Below are 25014 nucleotides of genomic sequence, written 5' to 3'. Positions count from 1 at the left end.
ACCCAAACAGTGGTAAAAAGAAAAGCTGTAAACTTAAAAAAACTGAGGTGTTTTTTGGAGCCAATTCACCCAAAACTATAGCAAAAATTATGAACATATATTTGATAAACATTTAAACCACACCTTTTACTATATTTGATCAACAGACTCATTAGCTTAAATGAGTGAGGTTTGGGAAATGCTGATACTCTGTTTAGTTTAATCTGTAAAAACCGGGCGGCTAAGTTCTTGGGATCTGTAGAGATCCGGCTGATCAGTCCCCTCCTGGTTCTCAAAGAAGCTGTCTGAGTAGTTCAGCATCTGCTCCACAGCAGTCAGCAGCAGTATGTCAACGTCCCGGTCCAGCTCCAGCTCCTCACTGTAGCTCTTCACCGGCAGCACACAGGACAAGGGGATGCCCAGAGACTCGCTCAGCTCTCGGGCCTGAAAGACAGCAAGATGAATGTACATGAATAAGTTCTCAATGCCGACACAAACACAAGTTTCCACCTCATCGATTAGAGCATCGCTGTTCTCATGATTTCTGGAGCATCTTAACATGATGATAGATACCTTCCTCTGGATGTAAACACTGCGATAAACACTCTGCAAGTTTTCTGCCACCAGCGGACACGCCTCGTCTACTTTAGTCATCAGCAGAATCTGAGGAATTCCTATAAGAGAGCAGAACAAAATGGAGTAGAAACAAGAGTCGGTCAAAACCGAGTATATAGCTGGACCGTGTATGGTCTGTCTTTCAATTGGCGTTCCAAGTTATGTACCGTAAATTGAGGTTATATAATGATTAATTATTTATTAAAAACGAAGAATTCCATGGCAACGGACGAAGCTTCGAAGCATTCGGGTCAGCCCTAATAAACATATATAATATAATAAATATCAGGATACAAACTGTGAAATGGTGGAAATATGAAAAAATATCGTTATTATACTGCTAACCCAGCTGGTTGGTCTTTTTCCGGATGCTAGCGAACTTCTGCAGCATTTTTTGGGTGAGCAGAGAGACCTTGCAGGTGTCGACCACGTAAACAACACAATGAATCATGTCATTCAGAGTCGCTTTCTTCTTAAAGCCAGGAGCGTCCGCCTGAAGAGGATTGGAGGAACTAAACTGAGAAACAAATAAAGCGGATTCATTTGTTATTAATCACCCAATAAAGCATCCTACATTCTTACCACTAAATCAGTCACATGAAGATGTAGGTAATTAGGTAGGTAGTTATATAAGAGACCCGGTAGCGATCCTTCATGTGACCTTTGTAGATGTTGATTAAGTCCTCAATGTCCAAACCAGCATCAGCGTTTTCCTCCAGCCCCATTGTGTCGCACAGGATCAGAGGAACAGCTTCTCCGCCTTTCCCTGCCTTGATGGTGTAGCTGCGGAACTACAGGAGAGACGGGAAATGTAATTTAATGGGACAGTCTGTATAGTTAGAGCATGCACAATCAGTTTACATTAATATTACAAGCACAAACGTTCATATAAACTACTAAATTTAACATTTTTTCTAAGGTTGTCTTTTTTCTCTGCTGTTTTTGTTGCAGGTTACAATCACACTTTCCTGATTAGGACACATTTCACCTTCAACATATCTGCAGAGGATCACAAAGAGGGAAACTTGTGCCAGTACCTGAGTGGTCAAACTCTTTCCTGCTGTACCAGAGATGGCCTGGGATGTCATGTTGCCCCGAAACACCGAGTTGATGGAGTTGAAAAAGGTGGACTTCCCGGCCCCGACGGGTCCCACCAACAACACCCGGGCTTGGTGAACTGATTTATTATCAGGCTTATAGCTCTGAATGGCGTTCATCAACTCCTGCTTCCTCCTAGAGCGAACACAAGTGATACAGGTGACATTTACACATCTAATAGCTGCAGAGGATTAGTTCAAAGTTGTAACTTCACCCCAGGTCTGAGCCTAAGTCCGCTCACTGCATCATTTTTGAAAAATGCTAAAAAAAGTTGGCAAGGAGCTGAGAGATGAAACCACGGCCACTTTCGTATGAGAGACAGACCGTCGCGGCTTTAGCAAACCATAGCGCCTCCGTCCTCAGAGCGGCCGTCTGGTCCCATCCCGACAGATAGTCTACCAGCGGCGCGAAAAAGGGACCCTCCACCAGCCCCCAGGAAGAGCGCCAGGCTTTGAAAAATCTTTTTGTGGTGGCCAAACAGTAAAAAAGACATGCATAAGAGACTTCTGTAAATCAGTGATTATTTTATTTTTGAGGAAAATTAACTTCCCATTATGAACACTTGAATAGGCCTTATTTAAATCATAAAGTCCTAAAAGTTGTAAAATGCACTAATAGCTGTTTATGTGAATTAGCCCGAGGGATGGGATTAGGGGTTAAAGAAAACGCTACTGCGCCTGTTCTATGGGTCCAATGGATGCAGCAGATTGCCGGAAGTTCCGGGTACTTTATCACTTGGCAGACGAGCCATTATGGCTTCATGCGCCACTGAGCAACTCTCATAGAAATGAACGGGAGCCTGTTCCGCTCAGATACTATTAGCTAGCTAACTAGCCAGCCGCCAAATGAGTCAAATTTAACAATTTATGCTTCATCCACACACTCTTGTCACAGCGTAGGGAAGCACATTGCTATCGCCAGATAATCACTGATTCACCAGATTTTATAATCTGCTAATGGCTTAGTTTCGAGTCCACATAAAGGAGAGCACAGGCTTGTGCTGTGATTAATGCTATACAGTTGTTACGGAAAAAGTGTAAAGGATAGACGCTGTAGGGAGAGGCGAGGAGGGGAATCAGATTAGAGGGCATTAACATTTTATTTCATGACCTAAATTAGTCCCAAACGGTCAACTCTCTCTCAGAATTGGTCTTTAAAGATAACCATGAAATGCCTATTTTTTTTAAAAATAAATTTGGTAAGAAATGACAATATTTACACCAGCATTAATGCATTTCATCGCAGTACAGTCATATCACTTAGTTTATAGCTTATAAAACACATTAAAGTTTGCAGTTACTCTTTAATGGATATGTTTAATGTCGAAAGCTTGAAAGTTTCAAATGTGTTACACCCGTAATCACGCCCAACAGTGATGTCACAGTGTACTTTCACATCCTACAGTACACTTCTACATCGCAGGTGAGGAGTTAAACCACTGGACGTCAACAAAAACAAGACTTTCAGCTGCTGTTAAGTTGCTCTTTAAATTCAAAATTAAAACAGGTGACAATCTGGACAAATCTGGATTTTGGATTTAGATACTTTGTTCTTTCTTCTAGTCTGGATACTAAAATACTTTTGCCATTTACTCGAGTCACAACTTGGCAAAAGTCGCCAAAGATTTCTACATACTCAGGAGTCCACTGGATGTTCCTCCAGGGTTTGGCCAGAAGACCTCCCAAGCCTGCATGTGGAAAATAAGTTCATTATTACATGATGGCTTATATTATCTAACATTCAAAATTAATTAATTACAGACCACTTTAATAAAACAATGTGATCCTTAGTCAATTTACCTGCATATTTTAATCAATTTATCAGCTAATTCGGTATAAAAAACAAAACAATTATAAAGATGATTGTCTGAAAGTATCGTCACACACCTTCAACTCGATACACTTCAAACTCAGTCAGTGCCAAGTCGTCTCCATGCATCTCTTCTTCCTCAAAGGTGAAGCGTGTCCCTGGGTTGGACTCAATCTTAGGTTCGTTATCCTGCAGGAACACCAAAGCACCATAATCCGGACAGGTGCCTTCATTTGTGTCGAAAGCACACTGTCCGCTGATACCTGCCACCCTCAGTGGTTTGTCTCCCCATGCGTTGATGCTGTAGAGGAAGGCCTCCTCATCATGAACTGTATTTTCGGTCTCGATGTAGTCCTGAGAGGTGTAGGCCCCGAATACGAACCCAGCGGCGTTGTAGGCGACAATGACAGTGGGCCCCTGCTCTTCACATCGCCTGTAGAAAGCATAAGCAGTGAAGCCGTGGACGCTGGCTTTGTAGAGCAGGTGGAGTCTGACATGACCGAGGAGAAAGAGCAGCTTCTTCTGCTGATCTTCAGACAGGCTGGATGTGACGACAGACATGATGACGGAGGGTAGACTGTCCAAACAGACCTGAGGATGTAGCGCTGTGATTAGATATCATGGTTTATTTTCATTATTTAAAAAGAAAAAAGTGTTGACATGTAGCTTAATGATAAACAGAGCTGCAACAATTAATCCATTATTTGTCGACTTTTAAATTCATCGCCAACTATTTTGATAATCGATTAATCAGTTTGGGTAATTTTTTGAGACAAAAAAAATCAAAATGTTCTGATTCCAGCTTCTTAAATGTGAATATTTTCTGGTTTCTTTGCTCCTCTATGACAGTAAACTGAATATCTTTGAGTTGTGGACAAAACGAGACATTTGAGGATGTCATCTAGGGCTTTATAGACCAAACATCTAATCGATTAATCAAGAAAATAATAAACAGATTAATCGACAATGAAGATAATCGTTAGTTGCAGTCCTAATTACAACTAAATATTAGGTCTGTCAAAGTTAATGCGATAACAACGCGTTAACGCAAATTCGTTTTAACACCACTTACTGCTTTAACGCAACCTGCAATTTTTAGGTTGTAGCAGGCTGAGTTTTGAAGGTAGAGTGAAGATAGACCTAAGGAATCCAGGTTAAATAACGCTACGAAGTTACGCTAAATTTCGGAAAGGAAAAACTGGCATGGCCATTTTCAAAGGGGTCCCTGCAGCGGTTGTTTTTCTGAGTTTGCCTTGTTATGATTTGAGCATATTTTTTATGCTAAATGCAGTACCTGTGAGGGTTTCTGGACAATATTTCTCATTGTTTTGTGTTAATTGATTTCCAATAATAAATATAAACATACATTTGCATAAAGCAGCATATTTTTTCCCACTCCAATGTTGATAAGAGTATAAATACTACTACGACAAATCTCCCTTTAAGGGTACAATTGGAACAGTGTGCGATTAATTTGAGATAAATCACGATTAAATATTTCAATCGATTGACAGCCCTACTAAATATGATGTGAAATGTCCAAAATCACATGCAACTACATGTGACATGTGTTCAACATATGAAATGTGTTTCAAAAGGGATGTCTTACTCTCAGTGGTGGATCAAAGTACCAATACAACAGTGTAAAAATACTCCATTATTATAGTATATTAATTCCTGCGTTAAAAATGTTACTTGAGTGCAGAATATTAAAAGTGTCGAAAGTTCTTCAGAAAAATATCACATGTGCAATTATCTTCAATGTTTATTAATCACTATTTTACTCCTCAAATGATCGGAGGGGTTAGTTTCAGTTTCATTTTCGCCTCGATGACTAATGTTTAGAAAGCTAAAAGAGGAACTGGTTCTTTGGTTGTTTGTATTACTTTTTATGACATTATTGCTTCAGATCATGTAAACATTAGAGCAAATACTGTCCACATCCCACAACTATGTTTCATTGTTAAAAAAAAAGATGATGGAAAGATGGAAAATGCGTCGAAGAGAAAGCGTAACTCAAAACCCACAAATGGTCGATCTATAACTGAAAAACCATGTTTTACCTGAATACAGTTGATGCAGTTGAAGGTTATTTAACTCACCTGCAGTGGTAGGTTAGTAGGACTAGAGGTGGTGTGGTAAATAAAAGGCAGCAGGTCGCTGTGGTTCAGTTGATGATGTGTTTCTGTTTCAACAGAAGTGAAACTAATGTAGTTGTTAAAAAAGAAGAAAGAGAAAGAATTAACTGTTTGGTTGCCAAGCCCTAAATACAGTACATAAAGGATTCTGCAATGAAGCAAGCATTTTCAATTTAATATGATAACTTAAAGGATAATTTTGGTATTTTGAAACCTGGACTTCATTTTCCCACGTTTTTGTGTCTAACTGACTAATAGCGACCAATTTACGTCCACTAAAAGTGCTTGTTTTTGCCACTGACAGAATCTGATTGTTATTATAAGCGGTCTGGGTCTGGGTATCATGAGAGATATCTCTCTCACACACTTTTTGGATAAAAGACATTAAAAGACGTTAATGAAAAGAACAAAACAAAAAAATATCTATGTATGTATTTATTTGTGTATTTATTTAGCTTATTTATCTTCTACTGTTACTTTGATCCTGAGCTTAAATAATGTTACTGTCATGATAGCACTGCCTGTAGGCTAGTGTTTCCTTTTGTTTCCTCTGTTTCCCTGCCCTTTTGTATCTTGTGTGTTTTCCCTGGTTTGTCTAGTTTGTCAGTGTGTCGGGAGGTGTGGCCTTCCTCCTCCCCCTCCTCCTGGGCAGGCAAGGCAGGAGCAGCTGCAATCATTCATCCCAATCACCAGCAGTATATCTACCCCGGTCTTCCTGCAACTCATCGCCAGATCGTACCGTCACCCACAGTGGTATAGTATTCTAAATCAGGCTCCCTTAGATTTTGGCTCTCGTCTTTGCTGTTGCTCTCGTGTTTTGATTCTTGGACTTATCTCGTGTTTTGTTGTTTGCTCTGTGCTCAGGTCTGTTACCTGCCAGCTGTGGCTGCTACCTACCTGCCTGCTCACGCCTGCACTCTGCTCCTGGATCAACCTGGAACCTTTGCTTGTTGCAAAATAAATATTATTTTGTTCACTTTAAAGACTCTCGTTTTGTGTGCTGCACTTGAGTCCACGTTTTGGGAACTAGAACACAACAGAACGATCTGGCCCTACAAGATGGACTCAGCAGACACAAGTTCGATGCAGAGTGCTGTTTCCAGCCATGATGATTTGTTGTCACACCATCACCAGTTGCTTCAGGGTTTATTGGAGACCCAACAAGCCTTGGGTAACCAGATGTCTCAAATGGGAAAATGTTTGGAGACAATTTCAGGCCAATTAGCACCATTCCCCGCTCTGCCTTCTCTTCCTCCGCCTCAGCCACTCAGAGAATCACCTGTTCCCCCACCTGAACCATATGCCGGTGATTTAGGGAGATGCAAGGGATTCCAGCTCCAATGTTCTCTGGTTTTTTCCCGACAACCAGTCACCTTCACCACAGACCAAGCCAAGGTAGCGTATGTTACGGGACTATTAAGAGGGAGAGCACTGGACTGGGCTGAAGCAATGTTGGGAGGAGGAGGGATAAATTCTGTGTCCTATGATCGTTTCATCAGTGAGATGAAGAAAGTGTTTGATCACCCTGTGTGTATTGGAGATGCTGCTAAACGTTTGCTGAACCTACGACAGAGTCCAAGAAGTGTGGCGGATTATTCTGTGGAGTTCCGGATTCTAGCTGCGGAGGCTGGATGGAATGACGAGGCATTAAAAGGAGTTTTTCTACACGGTTTGTGTGAACAGTTAAAGGATGAACTTGCTGTCCGTGATGATACTAACTCCCTTGATGCTCTTATTGATCTCTCTATAAGACTGGACAACCGTATGCGGGAGAGACGCCGGGAGAAGAACTACAAATCCCACACTCCCGTGAACCCCTTTGCTGCGACTCCTACTCTCGCGAGAGTTGCCTCCGGCCCGTCAGAGACTCACGGCTCCGGTCCCAGCCCCTCTGCTCACTCTGATGAACCCATGCAGGTGGGTCGGGCTAATCTCACTCCCGCTGAACGTCAGAGACGGATCCGAGCGGGTGAGTGTATCTACTGTGGTCAAGTCGGACATTTCCTTGCTGCATGTCCTCTCCGCCCAAAAGAGCGGGCTCACCAGTAGCTGTGGGGATACTGGTGAGTAAGTCTGATGTCCCCATCAACACTAGACCTCGTACTCAAATACAGGCTAAACTGTGTATGAGTAACTTGTCCTTGCCCTTGTTAGCGTTGATTGATTCCGGTGCCGAGCAGAGTTTTTTAGATGCTGAGTTAGTCTCTCAGGCTGGCATCAGCATTGAACCCCTTGAGTCTCCTGTCAGAGTCTGTGCTTTAGACGGAAAGTCCTTAGCAGTAGTAACTCACCGCACTGAGCCTCTTTCTCTCATTCTGTCTGGAAACCACCGTGAGCTAATACAATTTTTTGTTTTTTCTGCCCCTATGACTCCTCTTGTTCTCGGACACCCGTGGTTAAAGCTACACAACCCCCAGATCGACTGGTCGACCAGTAGGATTATGGGATGGAGTAGTTTTTGTCATTCCTCGTGCCTGCAGTCTGCATTACCACCTGTAGATATCAGTGTTGCCCCTCCGCCCTGTGTTCCTCCTGACTTGTCTGCTGTGCCCCCTGAATATCATGAGGTCGGTGAGGTGTTCAGTAAGGAGAGAGCATTATCCTTACCACCTCATCGTCCGTATGATTGTGCTATTGAGCTGCTACCTGGTACCACTATGCCTTCGAGTCGCCTGTACAACTTGTCACGTCCTGAGAGAGGTGCTATGGAGACCTACATAAATGACTCTCTAGCTGCAGGTCTCATCAGACCTTCCTCTTCGCCTCTAGGGGCAGGATTCTTTTTTGTGAGCAAGAAAGACAAGACTCTCCGCCCGTGTATTGATTTTCGAGGGTTAAACAATATCACGGTGAAGAACAAATACCCGCTGCCATTAATCAGCTCTGCTTTTGTACCTCTACAGGGAGCTACTGTCTTCAGCAAGCTAGATTTGCGGAACGCGTACCACTTGGTACGGATTCGAGAGGGAGATGAATGGAAGACTGCATTCAACACACCACTGGGTCACTTTGAGTATTTAGTGATGCCTTTTGGACTGACTAATGCTCCTGCAGTGTTTCAAGCACTGGTTAATGATGTTTTGAGAGATTTTTTGGACCGGTTTGTGTTTGTCTACCTGGATGACATTTTGATTTTTTCCTTTGATCTCACAGAACACCAGCTTCATGTACGCCAAGTGCTCCAGAGACTACTGGAGAACAAACTGTTTGTGAAAGCGGAGAAGTGCGAGTTTCACGTCAGCTCTGTTGGATTCCTCGGTTACATCATTGAGAGTGGGCAGGTGAGGCCGGATCCGGACAAGATCAAGGCGGTGGCAGAGTGGCCTGAACCTTCCTCCAGGAAGCTCTTGCAGCGCTTTCTTGGATTCGCCAACTTCTACCGTCGATTCATCCGAGATTACAGCAGAATTGCTGCTCCACTGACCAAGCTCACATCTCTTGCTGTTCCTTTTCGCTGGACTCCTGAGGCGGATCAGGCGTTTGCCGTATTAAAGGACCGCTTTACGTCCGCACCCATCCTGGTGCAACCTGAATCTTCTCTTCAGTATGTCGTGGAGGTTGATGCCTCGGACATTGGTGTGGGAGCTGTCCTCTCCCAACGCTCCAAGACCGATAAGAAGCTACATCCCTGTGCGTTCTTCTCTCGACGCCTGTCTCCAGCTGAAAGCAACTACGACGTGGGAAATCGTGAGTTGTTGGCAGTGAAGTTGGCTCTGGAGGAATGGAGACACTGGTTGGAGGGTTCGGAGATTCCGTTTATTGTATGGACTGATCACAAGAATCTTGCCTACATCCAGTCAGCCAAACGACTGAATTCCCGCCAGGCTCGGTGGGCGTTATTTTTTTGGTCGATTCGACTTCACCCTTACTTACCGTCCTGGTTCCAAGAACATCAAGCCTGACGCGTTATCCCGGCAGTTTTCATCAGAGGAGTCACCAAGTGTTTCAGACACCATTCTGCCGGCAGCCTTGGTGGTGGGGACGTTAACCTGGGAGGTTGAGTCAGCGGTTCGGGAGGCTCAACGTGAAGAACCGGATCCAGGTACTGGCCCCGCTAATCGAATGTTTGTTCCTGTGTCAGTTCGCTCCCAGGTCCTGCAATGGGGACACGTTTCCCGGTTCGCTTGCCATCCTGGGATGAGTAGGACTTTGTCACTCCTCAGACGACACTTCTGGTGGGCCACAATGGAGAGGGACGTCAAGGAATACGTCCTCGCCTGCACAGACTGTGCCCGGGGAAAGACATCTCATCGGCCGCCTGTGGGGTTGCTCCGCCCATTACCCATACCTGGTCGCCCGTGGTCCCACATCGCCTTGGACTTTGTCACCGGTCTCCCACCTTCTAATGGTAAAACAGTGATACTCACCATTGTTGATCGGTTCTCCAAGGCTGTTCATTTCATTGGTCTTCTTAAACTTCCTTCTGCACATGAGACAGCTGAACTCCTGACTAATCATGTTTTTCGTCTGCATGGTATCCCTGTGGACATCGTCTCGGACCGTGGTCCTCAGTTCATCTCTCAGGTTTGGAAGTCTTTTTGTCAAGCCCTTGGAGCCACTGTCAGCCTGTCCTCTGGTTTCCATCCTCAGACGAATGGACAGTCGGAGAGGGCTAATCAGGATTTGGAATCCGCCATACGTTGTGTTGCTGCTACTAATCCCTCTTCTTGGAGTACACAGTTAGTTTGGATTGAATATGCACATAATTCTCTCTCTTCTGCTGCCACTGGGGTATCTCCGTTTGAGGCCTCATTAGGTTACCAGCCCCCACTGTTTCCAGCACAAGAAGAGGAGTTGGCTGTGCCATCTGTGCAACACCACCTTCAACGCTGCCGCAAGGTTTGGAAGGAGACTATGGCTGCTTTGGTTCGGACAGCTGAGAGGAACAAAAGGATCGCGGATCGTCACAGGACCCTGGCTCCCGTCTACATCCCAGGTCAGAGAGTGTGGTTATCTTCCAAGGATATACCTTTGAAGACTGACTCCAGAAAACTGTCTCCCCGTTTCATTGGACCTTTTGAAATTGAGAAGATTATTAATCCTACCACTGTCAGACTCATCCTGCCTAAGTCTCTTAGGATCCATCCTTCGTTTCATGTTTCTAAGCTAAAACCGGTCCTCACCAGTCCTCTGGTCCCTCCGACCAATCCCCCTCCTCCCGCCCGGATCATTGACCACCACCCAGCGTATACGGTCAGACGATTACGGGATGTTAGACGGCGAGGCCGCGGCTTTCAGTATCTGGTGGACTGGGAGGGATACGGCCCAGAGGAGCGCTCCTGGGTTCCTCGTTCCCGCATCCTTGATGCGGGGATGGTTAGGGAGTTTCACCAGGCTAATCCTGGGAAACCTTGTAGATCGCCTAGAGGCTCTCATTAAGGGGGGGGTACTGTCATGATAGCACTGCCTGTAGGCTAGTGTTTCCTTTTGTTTCCTCTGTTTCCCTGCCCTTTTGTATCTTGTGTGTTTTCCCTGGTTTGTCTAGTTTGTCAGTGTGTCGGGAGGTGTGGCCTTCCTCCTCCCCCTCCTCCTGGGCAGGCAAGGCAGGAGCAGCTGCAATCATTCATCCCAATCACCAGCAGTATATCTACCCCGGTCTTCCTGCAACTCATCGCCAGATCGTACCGTCACCCACAGTGGTATAGTATTCTAAATCAGGCTCCCTTAGATTTTGGCTCTCGTCTTTGCTGTTGCTCTCGTGTTTTGATTCTTGGACTTATCTCGTGTTTTGTTTGCTCTGTGCTCAGGTCTGTTACCTGCCAGCTGTGGCTGCTACCTACCTGCCTGCTCACGCCTGCACTCTGCTCCTGGATCAACCTGGAACCTTTGCTTGTTGCAAAATAAATATTATTTTGTTCACTTTAAAGACTCTCGTTTTGTGTGCTGCACTTGAGTCCACGTTTTGGGAACTAGAACACAACAGTTACACTTTTATAGAATGACCAAACTATCTTCTTGGCTTTTATTTTGACATGTTTGCCTTAACTTCTGGGTCATGTGACTGCCGTTCTCCGCTCTTCGATTCAAAACAGAAAATGACAAAAAGAAACTTGAAGAAACTAAAATCGGATCGTTTTTTTAATTTGTTTTTTTCGTTTTTCCTTTGGAAACAAAAAAACAACAGAGCACCACGGGATTTCATTTTTCGTTTTTGGTTTAAAACGAAAAAACAAAACTCACATGACTTCCGTTTTTCAATTAAAAATGAATAATGATAAAAGGTATTCGCAAAAACAAAAAACGGCCCGGATTGGATCCGTTTTTCCTTTTTTGATTCAGAAACCAAAAAATAAAAAGTTTTTTTTGTTTTTGAATTCAAAAGGAATAACGGATTATCCGATGATACCCAGACCCAGACCCCGGTTTGGGTTCGTTTTTCATTTTTTGATTCAGGAACGAAAAAATAAAAAAAAGTTTTTTCCTTTCTGAATTCCAAAGGAAAAACGGATTATCCGATGATACCCAGACCGAATCAGAGAATTTTGACTGATTTATTTATTTAAAAAATGACTCAAACCGATTAATCGATTATCAAAATAGTTGGCGATTAATTTAATAGTTGATAACTAATCAGTTAATCGTTGCAGCTCTACTGAAGAGTATAGTATAGCTTTAGGATTATTTTGTTCGGAATATAAATACAATCTAATTTATTCGTATTTACAGAGTACAACTTGGAAAAGCTGTTATTACACTCACCATGACTAAACTTGAGATTTTATGCTGTGCAAAATATTTGTCTACAATATGATCATATCCACAATCAAAATACATGTCATCACTTTTAACGTTTTCTTTAACAAGTGAACATCTATTTTTACAAAAGCATTTGCTGTTTGATTCCTGATTAGTCTAGTCCTGATTTTAAGCACTTCTAATGGATTACAACTAGAGTACCATTTTTTTTCTCAATAAGATAATTGCTGTAATGCTGTTAAATTTAATCTGGTACTCTAATCCCTGCTGACAGATTAGTTTTTTTGCAGATTCAGTAATCTCAGATTATAACAACATCAGATACGTCAAATCTGGTTTGCTCGGCGGAGATCTGGAGGTCAACAGCGAAGCCACAGCGGCGCAATACTTTTTAAAAAGCAGGTACGACACACAGCACAGCTCACCTCATGCCTGCTTACAGTGCTCACAACAAACACCTGACCACACACTGTGAACGCCACTTCATTAAAGGTACAATGTAAGACTCTCTTTTTACGATATAGACATCTTCTGTGCTAATCAGACGAATATCATTTAGTTAATAAAAGAAATTCAATGCGACCACAAGTCTTGCCATTAGGGAGCAGCCGTAGTCGTTTAACGTCGACTGATAAATGTTGCATTAAAGCAGCAAAATGGGTCTTTAAACGTAGCACACACTACAATCACACTTCAGTGCTGAATGCATTAAGAAAACAAGCCTACACAAAGTGCCTTTAACCCCTAACTATATTGACTAATTTACAACATCAGCTTTCATGTGGCTCCACATGTTTGCAGCCCGACATGCTTCTCTTGCAGCCAGTGTGATCTCCTCTCCTCTCTAAAAAAATCATGCACAGGAATGTGTATTCTCCTTGGATAAAGAGAAATAAGGGCTTTTTGGTGCAAAAGTAGCCCACAAAGAAGTGATTAACCAGGAGGGGATTGGGTGAAAGTCCCATGTCAGTTGTGTTCGTGCAGAAAGGGGTCATATATTCTCTTTATTTCCCCATAATTTCTGTTTCTAAATTTCAATTTAAAATAGGCAGATAAAAAGAAGGGAAGTTATCTGCCGAGTTGCACTTTCAGTCATTCGTCAGTATCCGTGGCTACAGTTTTCAATTCATAAACTTTGGATTTGCACACGTTAGCTCTTTTGCCACTGCCAAAAAGTACTTAAAAAGTAACTTAATTCACCAATTTGGAGAACCATGTATTCAGTTTTACATCGTTACTGTATGTGAAATGAAAACTGCCCGAGCTTCTATTACCTGAACTGAAAACTTAACCTGGACCAGTACCTACCTACCTACTGAATTCTGGTGAGCAAACTTTACACAGCAAACAAAACAACAAGTAAAGTACAAAAGAAGTGGAAAAACTTTTAAAGTAGACCATGACAGAAAAAAGTATGGGGACCACTGATAAATCAGAGCATCTCAAATATCCTTTCAGTCAACAGTCTATTAGCTGTTCTATAGAGAGAGCTGAAGTTACACACCTCTTCCAGGTAAGCTCTGTTGCAGTAGAGACAAAGTACATTACAGTACACTTATTTTGCAACAGTGGCTCTTTTTCTGAAAAGCGAAACTAATAAACCTCTGAGCACCTCGCCATTTTAACCAAGATAAATAAAATATCTACTTTGTTAGCATTCAACATCTACAGCTCCCATGACTCTTAGCAGTAGCTATGTTATACCATTTTGAAGCCTCAAGTTCGTCATTTTGGCCATCGCCATCTTGTTTTTTTGCAGCCAGAAGTAACCTGAGAGGTTGTACAACCGAAGTACAGCCGAACGCTGAACAAAACATTTATAAGCAACCAAAAAGGTTATAATTAACTTTCATGAACTGAAAACACACTGTGAAAGGGTTAAAGTTCTAAGACGAAAACACAGACAACTTCCAGACCGGACAACACCGTTCTAGCGACCTGTCAATCACAAGGTAGCCCCGCCCTAAAGCATCCCCTGCTTTATGGTCTATTTGACTCTAAATGGGACCATAATTTACTAAATGAACATCATGCTGTATTGAAGAAGACTTGAAACTATCGATTGAGACCATAAACTCATGTTTACAATGTTTACTGAGGTAATAAATCAAGTCAACCGCCAACATCAAATATATATATATGTTTCAATGTGCATGAATCTAAGTGTGTGTGTGTTTCTACCTGCCTAGTGTCAGTCCAGGACATCTTAGCATCCAGTAGTGCGTCCAGTGTATGCCTCATTAGCTCTTCTTTCTCTTGACTCACCGCTGATGATGTAACAAGAGGAGCGGACGCATCTGAAGAAGTCCACACTGATAGTCGAAGAGGAGGCTCCAGAGGGAATATAGGCCAGGTCCACGTAGACGCTGACGTCACCAACAGAGGTAGACTTGGAGCCTGTGACGGAAGAGAGAGGAGAAACTGCTGATAGACATTTCAGTAGAACTCAGTGGTAAGTCTACAATCTACAGTATTTAATGTCATTGACATTTTACACCTCCTACCTGGATTGGGGGAGGATTTTGCTGGTGCTGAGCGGGTGCTGGAGGAAGGCGTACGAGTAGAAGAAACATTCCCCTTTGCGACTCCACTTTGGCTCCCTGGCCTGCTTTTCCCTGAGCCTGATCTTTGGGAGGCCTCAATAACCTGGGAGCAAAAAAGCAAGTTTCACTTCAGCCATTATAATAAAAAAAACATAATTGTATCCACAAAATCCTAATAACTTTAAAAAAAACTCACTGTAAAATATGCATTCGTCCTTTCCACGCTTCCCATTCATAGTCTATATAAGCAGCCGTGCAATGCATTCTGGTAGCGTTGCGTTTCGAGAGACGGGCTGTCACATTAGCTGCTCCTTATTCGCATAAAGTTGAGGTCTAAGCTGCTTTATGCAAATCAGGGTTGTCTGGCGCGACTCGCCGCCGCTGGAAACTCCTGCAAAACTTTTAAACTAACCGTTGTCGATCTAAAATAAAGATTCAGCGACTGAATGTATTATTTCTCGCCTAGCATGTTTTCAGAAACACATTTCTGTGATCTATTTTCGTAATATAAGAAAAAAAGTTTCCAAACGAGCTGCCATGTTGGTTCCGGTTTGAAAGCTGGGAACAGCAGCCCACGAGGGAAAGCGTTCGTCCAATCCAGGAGCCTAGTGGCAACCCATCAAGCGTGCTATTCTGGGAAGCGAGGCGTCCAAAAACGCCCCTGTGGACACGTACCATAAGGCTACATTCACACCACATCAGGCGTTTATACCAATTTGACGCAGGTTTGTGCGGTGATGTGGGAGAGTCACTTTAATGGCCCATTAACTGCTGCGATAAAAACCCAGTGTGTAATACTGAATATAACTGCACATGCATTTCTATCAGAAAACCCAAACAGTGAAAAAGTTGTAGACATAAAAAAATGAGTTTTGTTTGGAGTCAACATTGAATCGCCTTTTAATATATTTGATAAACATTTAAACCATGCCTTTTACTATATTTGATCAACAGACTCATTTGCTTGAATGAATGAGGTTTGGGAAATGCTGATACTCTGTTTAGTTTAATCTGTAAAAACCGGGCGGCTAAGTTCTTGGGATCTGTAGAGATCCGGCTGATCAGTCCCCTCCTGGTTCTCAAAGAAGCTGTCTGAGTAGTTCAGCATCTGCTCCACAGCAGTCAGCAGCAGTATGTCAACGTCCCGGTCCAGCTCCAGCTCCTCACTGTAGCTCTTCACCGGCAGCACACAGGACAAGGGGATGCCCAGAGACTCGCTCAGCTCTCGGGCCTGAAAGACAGCAAGATGAATGTACATGAATAAGTTCTCAATGCCGACACGAACACAAGTTTCAATCTCATCGATTAGAGCATCGCTGTTCTCATGATTTCTGGAGCATCTTAACATGACGATAGATACCTTCCTCTGGATGTAAACACTGCGATAAACATTCTGCAAATCTTCTGCCACCAGCGGACACGCCTCGTCTACTTTAGTCATCAGCAGAATCTGAGGAATTCCTATAAGAGAGCAGAACAAAATGGAGTAGAAACAAGAGTCGGTCAAAACCGAGTATATAGATGGACCGTGTATGGTCTGTCTTTCAATTGCCGTTCCAAGTTATGTACCGTAAGTTGAGGTTATATAACGATTAATAATAAAATAAATAAATATCAAGATATAAAGTGTGAAATGGTGGAAATATGAAAAAATATCATTATTATACTGCTAACCCAGCTGGTTGGTCTTTTTACGGATGCTAGCGAACTTTTGCAGCATTTTTTGGGTGAGCAGAGAGACCTTGCAGGTGTCGACCATGTAAACAACACAGTGAATCATGTCATTCAGAGTCGCTTTCTTCTTAAAGCCAGGAGCGTCCGCCTGAAGAGGATTGGAGGAACTAAACTGAGGAACAAATAAAGCAGATTAATCACCCAATAAAGCATCCTACATTCTTACCACTAAATCAGTCACATGAAGATAGATAGATAATTAGGTAGGTAGTTATGTAAGAGACCTGGTAGCGATCCTTTATGTGACCTTTGTAGATGTTGATTAAGTCCTCAGTGTCCAAACCAGAATCAGAGTTTTCCTCCAGCCCCATTGTGTCGCACAGTATCAGAGGAACAACTTCTCCGCCTTTCCCTGCCTTGATGGTGTAGCTGCGGAACTACAGGAGAGACGGGAAATGTAATTTAATGGGACAGTCTGTATAGTTAGAGCATGCTCAATCAGATTACATTTATATTACATAAACATATAAACTACTAAATGTAACAGTTTTTCTAAAAATCTTTTTTCTCTGCTGTTTTTGTTGCAGGTTACAATCACACTTTCCTGATTAGGACACATTTCACCTTCAACATATCTGCAGAGGATCACAAAGAGGGAAACTGGTGCCAGTACCTGAGTGGTCAAACTCTTTCCTGCTGTACCAGTGATGGCCTGGGATGTCATGTTGCCTCGAAACACCGAGTTGATGGAGTTGAAAAAGGTGGACTTCCCGGCCCCGACGGGTCCCACCAACAACACCCGGGCTTGGTGAACTGATGTATTATCAGGCCTATAGCTCTGAATGGTCTTCATCAGCTCCTGCTTCCTCCTAGAGCGAACACAAGTGATACAGGTGACATTTAAACATCTAATAGCTGCAGAGGATTAGATCAAAGTGTAAGTTCACCCCAGGTCTGAGCCTAAGTCCGCTCACTGCATCATTTTGAAAAATGAGGAACAACTTAATGATTTTCAGGCAATTAAAAATTAGAGCGTTGGATTTTGGATTTGTTCTTTCTTCTAGTCTGGATACTAAAATACTTTTGCCATTTACTCGAGTCACAACTTGGCAAAAGTCGCCAAAGATTTCTACATACTCAGGAGTCCACTGGATGTTCCTCCAGGGTTTGGCCAGAAGACCTCCCAAGCCTGCATGTGGAAAATAAATTAATTGTTACATGATGGCTTATATTATCTAACATTCAAAATGAATTAATTACAGGCCACTTTAATAAAACAATGTGATCCTTAGTCAATTTACTTGCATATTTTAATCAATTTAACGGCTAATTCGGTATAAAAAGACCAATTATGTACTTTAAAGATTGTCTGAAAGTATCGTCACACACCTTCAACTCGATACACTTCAAACTCAGTCAGTGCCAAGTTGTCTCCGTGCATCTCCGCTTTCTCAAAGGTGAAGCCTGTCCCTGGGTTGGACTGGATCTTAGGTTCGTTATCCTGCAGGAACACCAAAGCACCATAATTCGGACCGATGTCTTCCTTTGCAGTGAAAGCAGGCTGTCCGCTGATACCTGCCACCCTCAGTGGTTTGTCCCTCCTTGCGTTGATGCTGTAGAGGAAGGCCTCCTCATCATGGACTTGCTCTTCGCTCTCGGTGTAGTCCTGAGAGGTGTAGGCCCCGAATACAAACCCAGCGGCGTTGTAGGCGACGATGACAGTGGGCCCCTGCTTTTCACAGCGCCTGTGGAAAGCAGCAGCAGTGAAGCCGTGGACGCTGGCTTTGTAGAGCAGGTGGAGTCTGACATGACCGAGGAGAAAGAGCAGCTTCTTCTTCTGAACTTCAGACAGGTTGGATGTGACGACAGACATGATGACGGAGGGTAGACTGTCCAAACAGACCTGAGGATGTAGCGCTGTGATTAGATATCATGATATATCTCCATTATAAGCAAAAAGTGTTGACATGTACCTAAATAATAAATAGAGCTGCAACAATTAATCAATTAGTTTTCACTATTAAATTAATCGCCAACTATTTTGATAATCGATTAATCGGTTTGAGTAATTTTTTGAGACAAAAAAAATAAAAATTCTCTGATTCCAGCTTCTTAAATGTGAATATTTTCTGCTCTCTTTACTCCTCTATGACAGTAAACTGAATATCTTTGAGTTGTAGACAAAACAAGACATTTGAGGACGTCATCTTGTGCTTTGGGAAACACTGATCGACATTTTTCACCATTTTCTGACCTTTTATCGACCAAACAACTAATCGATTAATCGAGAAAATAATTGACAGATTAATCGACAATGAAAATAATCGTTAGTTGCAGCCCTAATGATAACTAAATATTAGGGTTGTCAAAGTTAACGCGATAACGTGTTAATGCAAATTTGTTTTAACGCCACTATAATGCATTAACGCAACCTGCAATTTTTAGGTTGTAGTGGGCTGAGTTTTAAAGGTAGAGTGAAGATAAGCCTAAGGAATCCATTGATACCAACCATATCATATTAGCTTGTCATTTTCAAAGGGGTCCCTGCAGCTGTTGTTGCCTGTTGGGCTTCAGTTTGCCATGTTGAGATTTGAGCATATTTCTTATGCTAAATGCAGTACCTGTGAGGGTTTCTGGACAATATTTATCATTGTTTTGTGTTGTTAATTGATTTCCAATAATCAATATATACATACATTTGCATAGAGCAAGCATATTTGCCCATGTTGATAAGAGTATTACATACTTGACAAATCTTCCTTTGATGTACAATTTGAACAGATAAAAAATGTGTGATTAATTTGCGATTAATCACGATTAAATATTTTAATTGATACTAAATATGATGTCCAAAATCCCATGCAACTACATGTGTTTCAAAAGGGATGTCTTACTCTCAGTCTTACTTACAAGTCTTGCATTAAAAATGTTACTTGAGTGAAGAATATTAGTGTCCATAGTTCTTCAAAAATGACATGTGCAACTGATACATTATTATATATATATATATATACACAGTATATATATATATACACAGTATATATAATATTTCCCTCTGAAATGTAGTGCTAAAATAGAAATACTCAAGTACTACAGGTTCTTAAGTAGCCTACAGTATTTTAGTTACTTTCCATGTGAAACATCTGAAAATCAGATGTAACGTTATCTACAGTATGCCATGTGGATGGTAGACCTGGCAACCAAACCTGGCACTAAACCTGGCAACCCAACATGATGGTTTATTACATAAAGCATCTCAAAACTATTAGGTACAATTTATAAACACTTTTTAACCATTAGACAATAAAGCACATGTTAATTCATCACAGCTATAACACTAAATTAAAATGTGAAAAAATATTATTTTGCTCTTCAAATGATCGCAGGGGTTATAGTTTCACTTTCATTTTAACCTCGATGAATAATATTTAGAAAGCTAAAAGAGAAACTGTTTTTTTGGGTGTACTTTTTATGAAATTATTGCTTCAGATCATGTAAACATTAGAGCAAATACTGTCTACATCCCACAACAATGTTTCATTGTTTAAAAAAAAAAAAAGATGATGGAAAATGCATCGGAGAGAAAGCGTTACTCCTCAAACAAAACCCACCAATGGTCGATCTATAATTATACCCGGACCATGTTTGACCTGATGCAGTTGAAGGTTATTTAACTCACCTGCAGTGGTAGGTTAGAAGGACTAGAGGTGGTGTGGTAAATAAAACTGCTGCAGGTTGCTGTAGCTCAGTAGATGTTTCTGTCTCAACAAAAAGTGAAACTGTTGCACTTGTTAAAAAAAAAAGGAAAAGAACAGTTAACTGTTCTGGATGCCAAGCCCTTTGGGGGTTTCCGTAATTTTACAGAAGTGTATAAAAGATTAGATATATATCAGAGTCTGATATATTCTGACTCTGATATATATATATATATATGTCAGAGTATATCAGACTCTGATATATATATATATATATATATATATATATATATCAGTGTCAGTGGCAAAAACAAGTACTTTTAGTGGACGTAAATTGGTCGCTATTAGTCAGTTAGACACAAAAACATGGGAAAAAAGTACTTAAATACTTAAAGTTACCCTTTAAGTTATTATTTTAAATTGAAAATACTTGTTTGATTACAGAATCTTTGATACACCACTGTAAAATTACGGAAACCCCCAAAGGGCTTGGCATCCAGAACAGTTAACTCTTCTTTTCTTTTTTTTAACAAGTGCAACAGTTTCACTTTTTGTTGAAACAGAAACATCTACTGAGCTACAGCAACCTGCTGCAGTTTTATTTACCACACCACCTCTAGTCCTACTAACTATATAGGCACTTACTTTCCACCACTGGTTTTATAATTTTGTGATATTTTGCAAGCTGATGATATTTGTAATAACCTTTTCTTCATGTCCTTTTGCTAAATTGAATATCTATAATATAATAGTAGTTTCTTTTGTTGGATTGAAACTGTAAATCAGCCTGCGACACATTCATAATTTCATTCAACGTCCACGTGGCAGCATTGCTGAATAATTTGACTCTCAACAGACACTTTTAAATGGTGATGCACATTCTTTATTCATACATTATAGTCCCGGCCCTTCAACCCACACATTTTGACATTGTGACTGTATTTACTACTTACAGACAATTACAAAGTGAAAGGTTCTCAATGTTCATCCCGCCACCATCCCGCGCTCTCCCACCGTGCTTTGCTCTCTGTCTTCATGAATATCATGAATGAAACAACATACAGTACATACAGTATTTTTTATACATGCGGGACACATACACATAGTTACTATTCACTTTGCTACCGTGGGGTTCAAGTAATCGTCAACCATGATTACAGATCCAGTTCAACCCTCCGATGCCAATAAATCTTTTAATCTGGCAGCAGAAAAGTTTGTTAAAAAGAAATATGATTGCACAAGATAAGTCCATGATAAAAGTTCAAGTGTGCATTTACATAATTACAAAATGTCTTTCAGATCATTTAGAGAAACAACATTTTTTAGGGCCGGAGGGGAAAATGGTTGGTGGTGTCTTTGTGATCTCATGCTTTGGTATTTAGGAAACTATGTATGCCATCAGTTGTGTGAACTGAGATAATCAGTTGTGATTAGGGATGCACCGATCTGACTTTTTCAGTCCCGATGGCGATACCTGACTTTGGGTATCGGACGATACCGAGTACCGATACCGGTGTTTAATTAATAAACTGTATGTCTCACTGTGTGGAAGTGACTGGGATCATTCTTTTATGTGTAAGACAACAACAGGCCTGACTTCTATGTTTCTAACTTTGTAAAACAACATTTTACAAATAAATACATAGATATAAATTTAGTGAATTGTTATTTATTATTAAAAATAATAAATCGTACACCAGCAACTTGGTAAAAAAATCTTAGAAATTAACAGGAATTACAATTCAAGTGTAAAACTTTTTAATGCAGCAACGAATTGATCAAAACTTAAACAGGAATTAAAACTCCAGTATATAATGTTAAACATAGAATTGAATTTAATAGATCAGCCCCCATAGTCACAGATATCCGATATGGTGTCTGTATCGGTGCATCTCTAGTTGTGGTTAATTTACATCTCACCAGAATATGACATCCGTTCTTGGACGTCCAGACTGGGACAAAAGGAATATAAAAAGGAAAAACAGTGCACAGACAGCTCTGGAGAGATTACAATGTAATCCATTACTTTACATATGTGTGCTTTATTTTACAGATCTGTAATGTCCTCACAATTTCCTGGGAAGTCTATCAAAAATCTGTATAATTTGGTACTAGTTACAGGGTAAATAGAGTTGAGTATTTTAGTTATAAGCAGTAGAGCTGCAACGATTAATCGACTAGTTGTCAACTATTTAATTAATCTGCAACTAAATGTACAATTTTGAGGTACTTAATACTCCATTACATTTCAAAGGCAAATATTGTACTTTTTACTCCACTATATTTATGTTAAAGCTATGCTATACTCTTCAGTGGAGCTACAACGATTAACTGATTAGCTATCAACTATTAAATTAATCGCCAACTATTTTGATAATCAATTAATCGGTTTGAGTCATTTTTTAAATAAATAAATAAGTCAAAATTCTTTGATTTCAGCTTCTTAAATGTGAATATTTTCTGGTTTCTTTACTCCTCTTTGACAGTAAACTGAATATCTTTGAGTTGTGGACAAAACAAAACGTTTGAGGACGTCATCTTGTGCTTTGGGAAACACTGATTGACATTTTTCAACATTTTATGACCTTTTATAGACCAAACAATTAATCGATTAATCAAGAAAATAATCAACAGATTAATGAAAAGAATGGTTAGTTGCAGTTGTATATTTCTAGAAGAATTTCCTTGAAAGAACTGCTCCATTTAAAACAAGTAAATATTCATTCATTTGTCATTTATTATTAGAAAATGTAGTCTTTATATAAGTCAAATTGTATGATGCAGTAAGCAGGGAATTAATTGGATTAAGTAATAACTATTACCAAATTATACACTTAATACCAGAAAAGTTTCTAGGAAATTAGGCACCCATAAAACAAAGCGAATTATTTTGTTCGGAATATAAATACAATCTAATTTATTCGTATTTACAGAGTACAACTTGGAAAAGCTGTTATTACACTCACCATGACTAAACTTGCGATTTTATGCTGTGCAAAATATTTGTCTACAATATGATCATATCCACAATCAAAATACATGTCATCACTTTTAATGTTTTCTTTAACAAGTGAACATCTATTTTTACAAAAGCATTTGCTGTTTGATTCCTGATTAGTCTAGTCCTGATTTTAAGCACTTCTAATGGATTACAACTAGAGTACCATTTTTTTTCTCAATAAGATAATTGCTGTAATGCTGTTAAATTTAATCTGGTACTCTAATCCCTGCTGACAGATTAGTTTTTTTGCAGATTCAGTAATCTCAGATTATAACTCAACATCAGATACGTCAAATCTGGTTTGCTCGGCGGAGATCTGGAGGTCAACAGTGAAGCCACGGCGGCGCGATACTTTTTAAAAAGCAGGTACGACACACAGCACAGCTCACCTCATGTCTGCTTACAGTGCTCACAACAAACACCTGACCACACACTGTGAACGCCACTTCATTAAAGGTACAATGTAAGACTCTCTTTTTACGATATAGACATCTTCTGTGCTAATCAGACGAATATCATTTAGTTAATAAAAGAAATTCAATGCGACCACAAGTCTTGCCATTAGGGAGCATCCGTAGTCATTTAACGTCGACTGATAAATGTTGCATTAAAGCAGCAAAATGGGTCTTTAAACGTAGCACACACTACAATCACACTTCAGTGCTGAATGCATTAAGAAAACAAGCCTACACAAAGTGCCTTTAACCCCTAACTATATTGACTAATCTACAACATCAGCTTTCATGTGGCTCCACATGTTTGCAGCCAGACATGCTTCTCTTGCAGCCAGTGTGATCTCCTCTCCTCTCTAAAAAAATCATGCACAGGAATGTGTATTCTCCTTGGATAAAGAGAAATAAGGGCTTTTTGTTGCAAAAGTAGCCCACAAAGAAGTGATTAACCAGGAGGGGATTGGGTGAAAGTCCCATGTCAGTTGTGTTCGTGCAGAAAGGGGTCATATATTCTCTTTATTTCCCCATAATTTCTGTTTCTAAATTTCAATTTCTGTCCCCGTCATACACACATTTTCATCCTTCAGCTCATATTCACCCTCCATCGCTGCATCCCTAATTCCTCAAAACTCTATCTTGCAGGCGGGAAAGGTCTCGTCCTGCATGGCGACGGTGCTGTTGGATCCCAGCACGGTGATGCCCAGCTCCTTCTGCCTTTCCTGGGTCTGCTGGTACCACTCCTGCATCGGCACCGACTCGAAGGTAGGGATCACCGTCACCTGGGGATTGGCGGATAAAAAGGAGGAAAATCATCATGCTCCCTCCAGATATCTGAGCTCCTCGCCCTATCTCGAAGGCTCAGCCACGAAGGAAGCTCATTTTGGCTTCCCTTGTATCCGCGATCTCATTCTTTTGGTCACTACCCAAAGCTCATGGGTGAGGGTAGGAACAGAACTTGACTAGTAAATCGAGAGCTTTGTCTTCCGGCTCAGCTCCCTCTTCATCACAACGGTCCGGTACAACACACGCATCACTGCTGGTGCCAAACCGCCATCTCACGCTCCATTTTACCCTCACTCTTGAAAAAGACCCCGAGGTACTTGTTCACATTATTCCGCATTATTAATCTAATACAAAATGTTAGGCACTGAATTCAGTTTAATTAGTTTAAATCAGTTTCTGCATATGTTCTTTATCCACCATTTGTCCTGTATGATCACTTTTACACTGTCAGAGGAGGATCGATTGTCACACTCTGCCTCTCTAACCAGTTCATTGCCATTCTCTTCCTGTCCACCAGATGGACTCAGACTT

The 25014-nt window shown here is 41.1% G+C and overlaps 3 protein-coding genes across 6 annotated transcripts in view; all 3 read right to left on the bottom strand.

Annotated features, from left to right (window-relative positions):
* Nucleotides 1-47: 47 nt before the first annotated feature.
* On the bottom strand, nt 48-18425 carry LOC141782990 (interferon-induced protein 44-like). The gene is made up of 8 exons (XM_074659874.1): nt 17942-18425; nt 17690-17741; nt 17226-17421; nt 16837-16989; nt 16553-16724; nt 16239-16339; nt 15766-16109; nt 48-147 (listed from the first exon to the last, which is right to left on the bottom strand). The coding sequence occupies exons 1-7, from the start codon at nt 18423-18425 to the stop codon at nt 15885-15887; spliced, it is 1383 nt and encodes a 460-aa protein (XP_074515975.1). The 3' UTR covers nt 48-147; nt 15766-15884.
* LOC141782991 (interferon-induced protein 44-like) lies at nt 164-5737 on the bottom strand. The gene is made up of 8 exons (XM_074659875.1): nt 5604-5737; nt 3579-4092; nt 3328-3379; nt 1632-1827; nt 1233-1385; nt 940-1111; nt 553-653; nt 164-423 (listed from the first exon to the last, which is right to left on the bottom strand). The coding sequence occupies exons 2-8, from the start codon at nt 4060-4062 to the stop codon at nt 199-201; spliced, it is 1383 nt and encodes a 460-aa protein (XP_074515976.1). The 5' UTR covers nt 4063-4092; nt 5604-5737; the 3' UTR covers nt 164-198.
* LOC141782989 (microtubule-associated protein 1S-like) overlaps nt 14533-25014 on the bottom strand; it is a 24027-nt gene continuing 13545 nt past the window's right edge. For 2 of the 4 annotated variants that reach the window (XM_074659869.1, XM_074659871.1), the window contains exon 10: nt 21899-24479. In XM_074659869.1, coding sequence (XP_074515970.1) covers nt 24324-24479 — 156 coding nt within the window. In that variant the 3' untranslated portion in view covers nt 21899-24323. Of the gene's footprint in view, nt 14757-14839; nt 14982-21898; nt 24480-25014 lie in introns of those variants that run through there. The other 2 variants (XM_074659872.1, XM_074659873.1) reach the window with 2 other exon arrangements.

This window comes from Sebastes fasciatus, chromosome 15 (genome assembly GCF_043250625.1).
Source record: "Sebastes fasciatus isolate fSebFas1 chromosome 15, fSebFas1.pri, whole genome shotgun sequence".
Taxonomy (NCBI): Eukaryota; Metazoa; Chordata; class Actinopteri; order Perciformes; family Sebastidae; genus Sebastes; species Sebastes fasciatus.
This window is presented reverse-complemented; position numbering and strand designations above follow the sequence as displayed.

Excerpts from the sequence above, each read along its gene's own strand:
- LOC141782990 (XM_074659874.1), bottom strand. The coding sequence starts at position 18,425 with ATGTCTGTCGTCACATCCAACCTGTCTGAAGTTCAGAAGAAGAAGCTG. Across the intron at positions 17,742-17,941 it reads TGAAGTGTATCGAGTTGAAG|GCTTGGGAGGTCTTCTGGCC; the intron begins GTGTGTGACGAT and ends TTCCACATGCAG. Across the intron at positions 16,110-16,238 it reads GTGTTTACATCCAGAGGAAG|GCCCGAGAGCTGAGCGAGTC; the intron begins GTATCTATCGTC and ends GCTGTCTTTCAG.
- LOC141782991 (XM_074659875.1), bottom strand. The coding sequence starts at position 4,062 with ATGTCTGTCGTCACATCCAGCCTGTCTGAAGATCAGCAGAAGAAGCTG. Across the intron at positions 1,828-3,327 it reads AACATCCAGTGGACTCCTGA|GAGGAAGCAGGAGTTGATGA; the intron begins GTATGTAGAAAT and ends TGTTCGCTCTAG. Across the intron at positions 424-552 it reads GTGTTTACATCCAGAGGAAG|GCCCGAGAGCTGAGCGAGTC; the intron begins GTATCTATCATC and ends GCTGTCTTTCAG.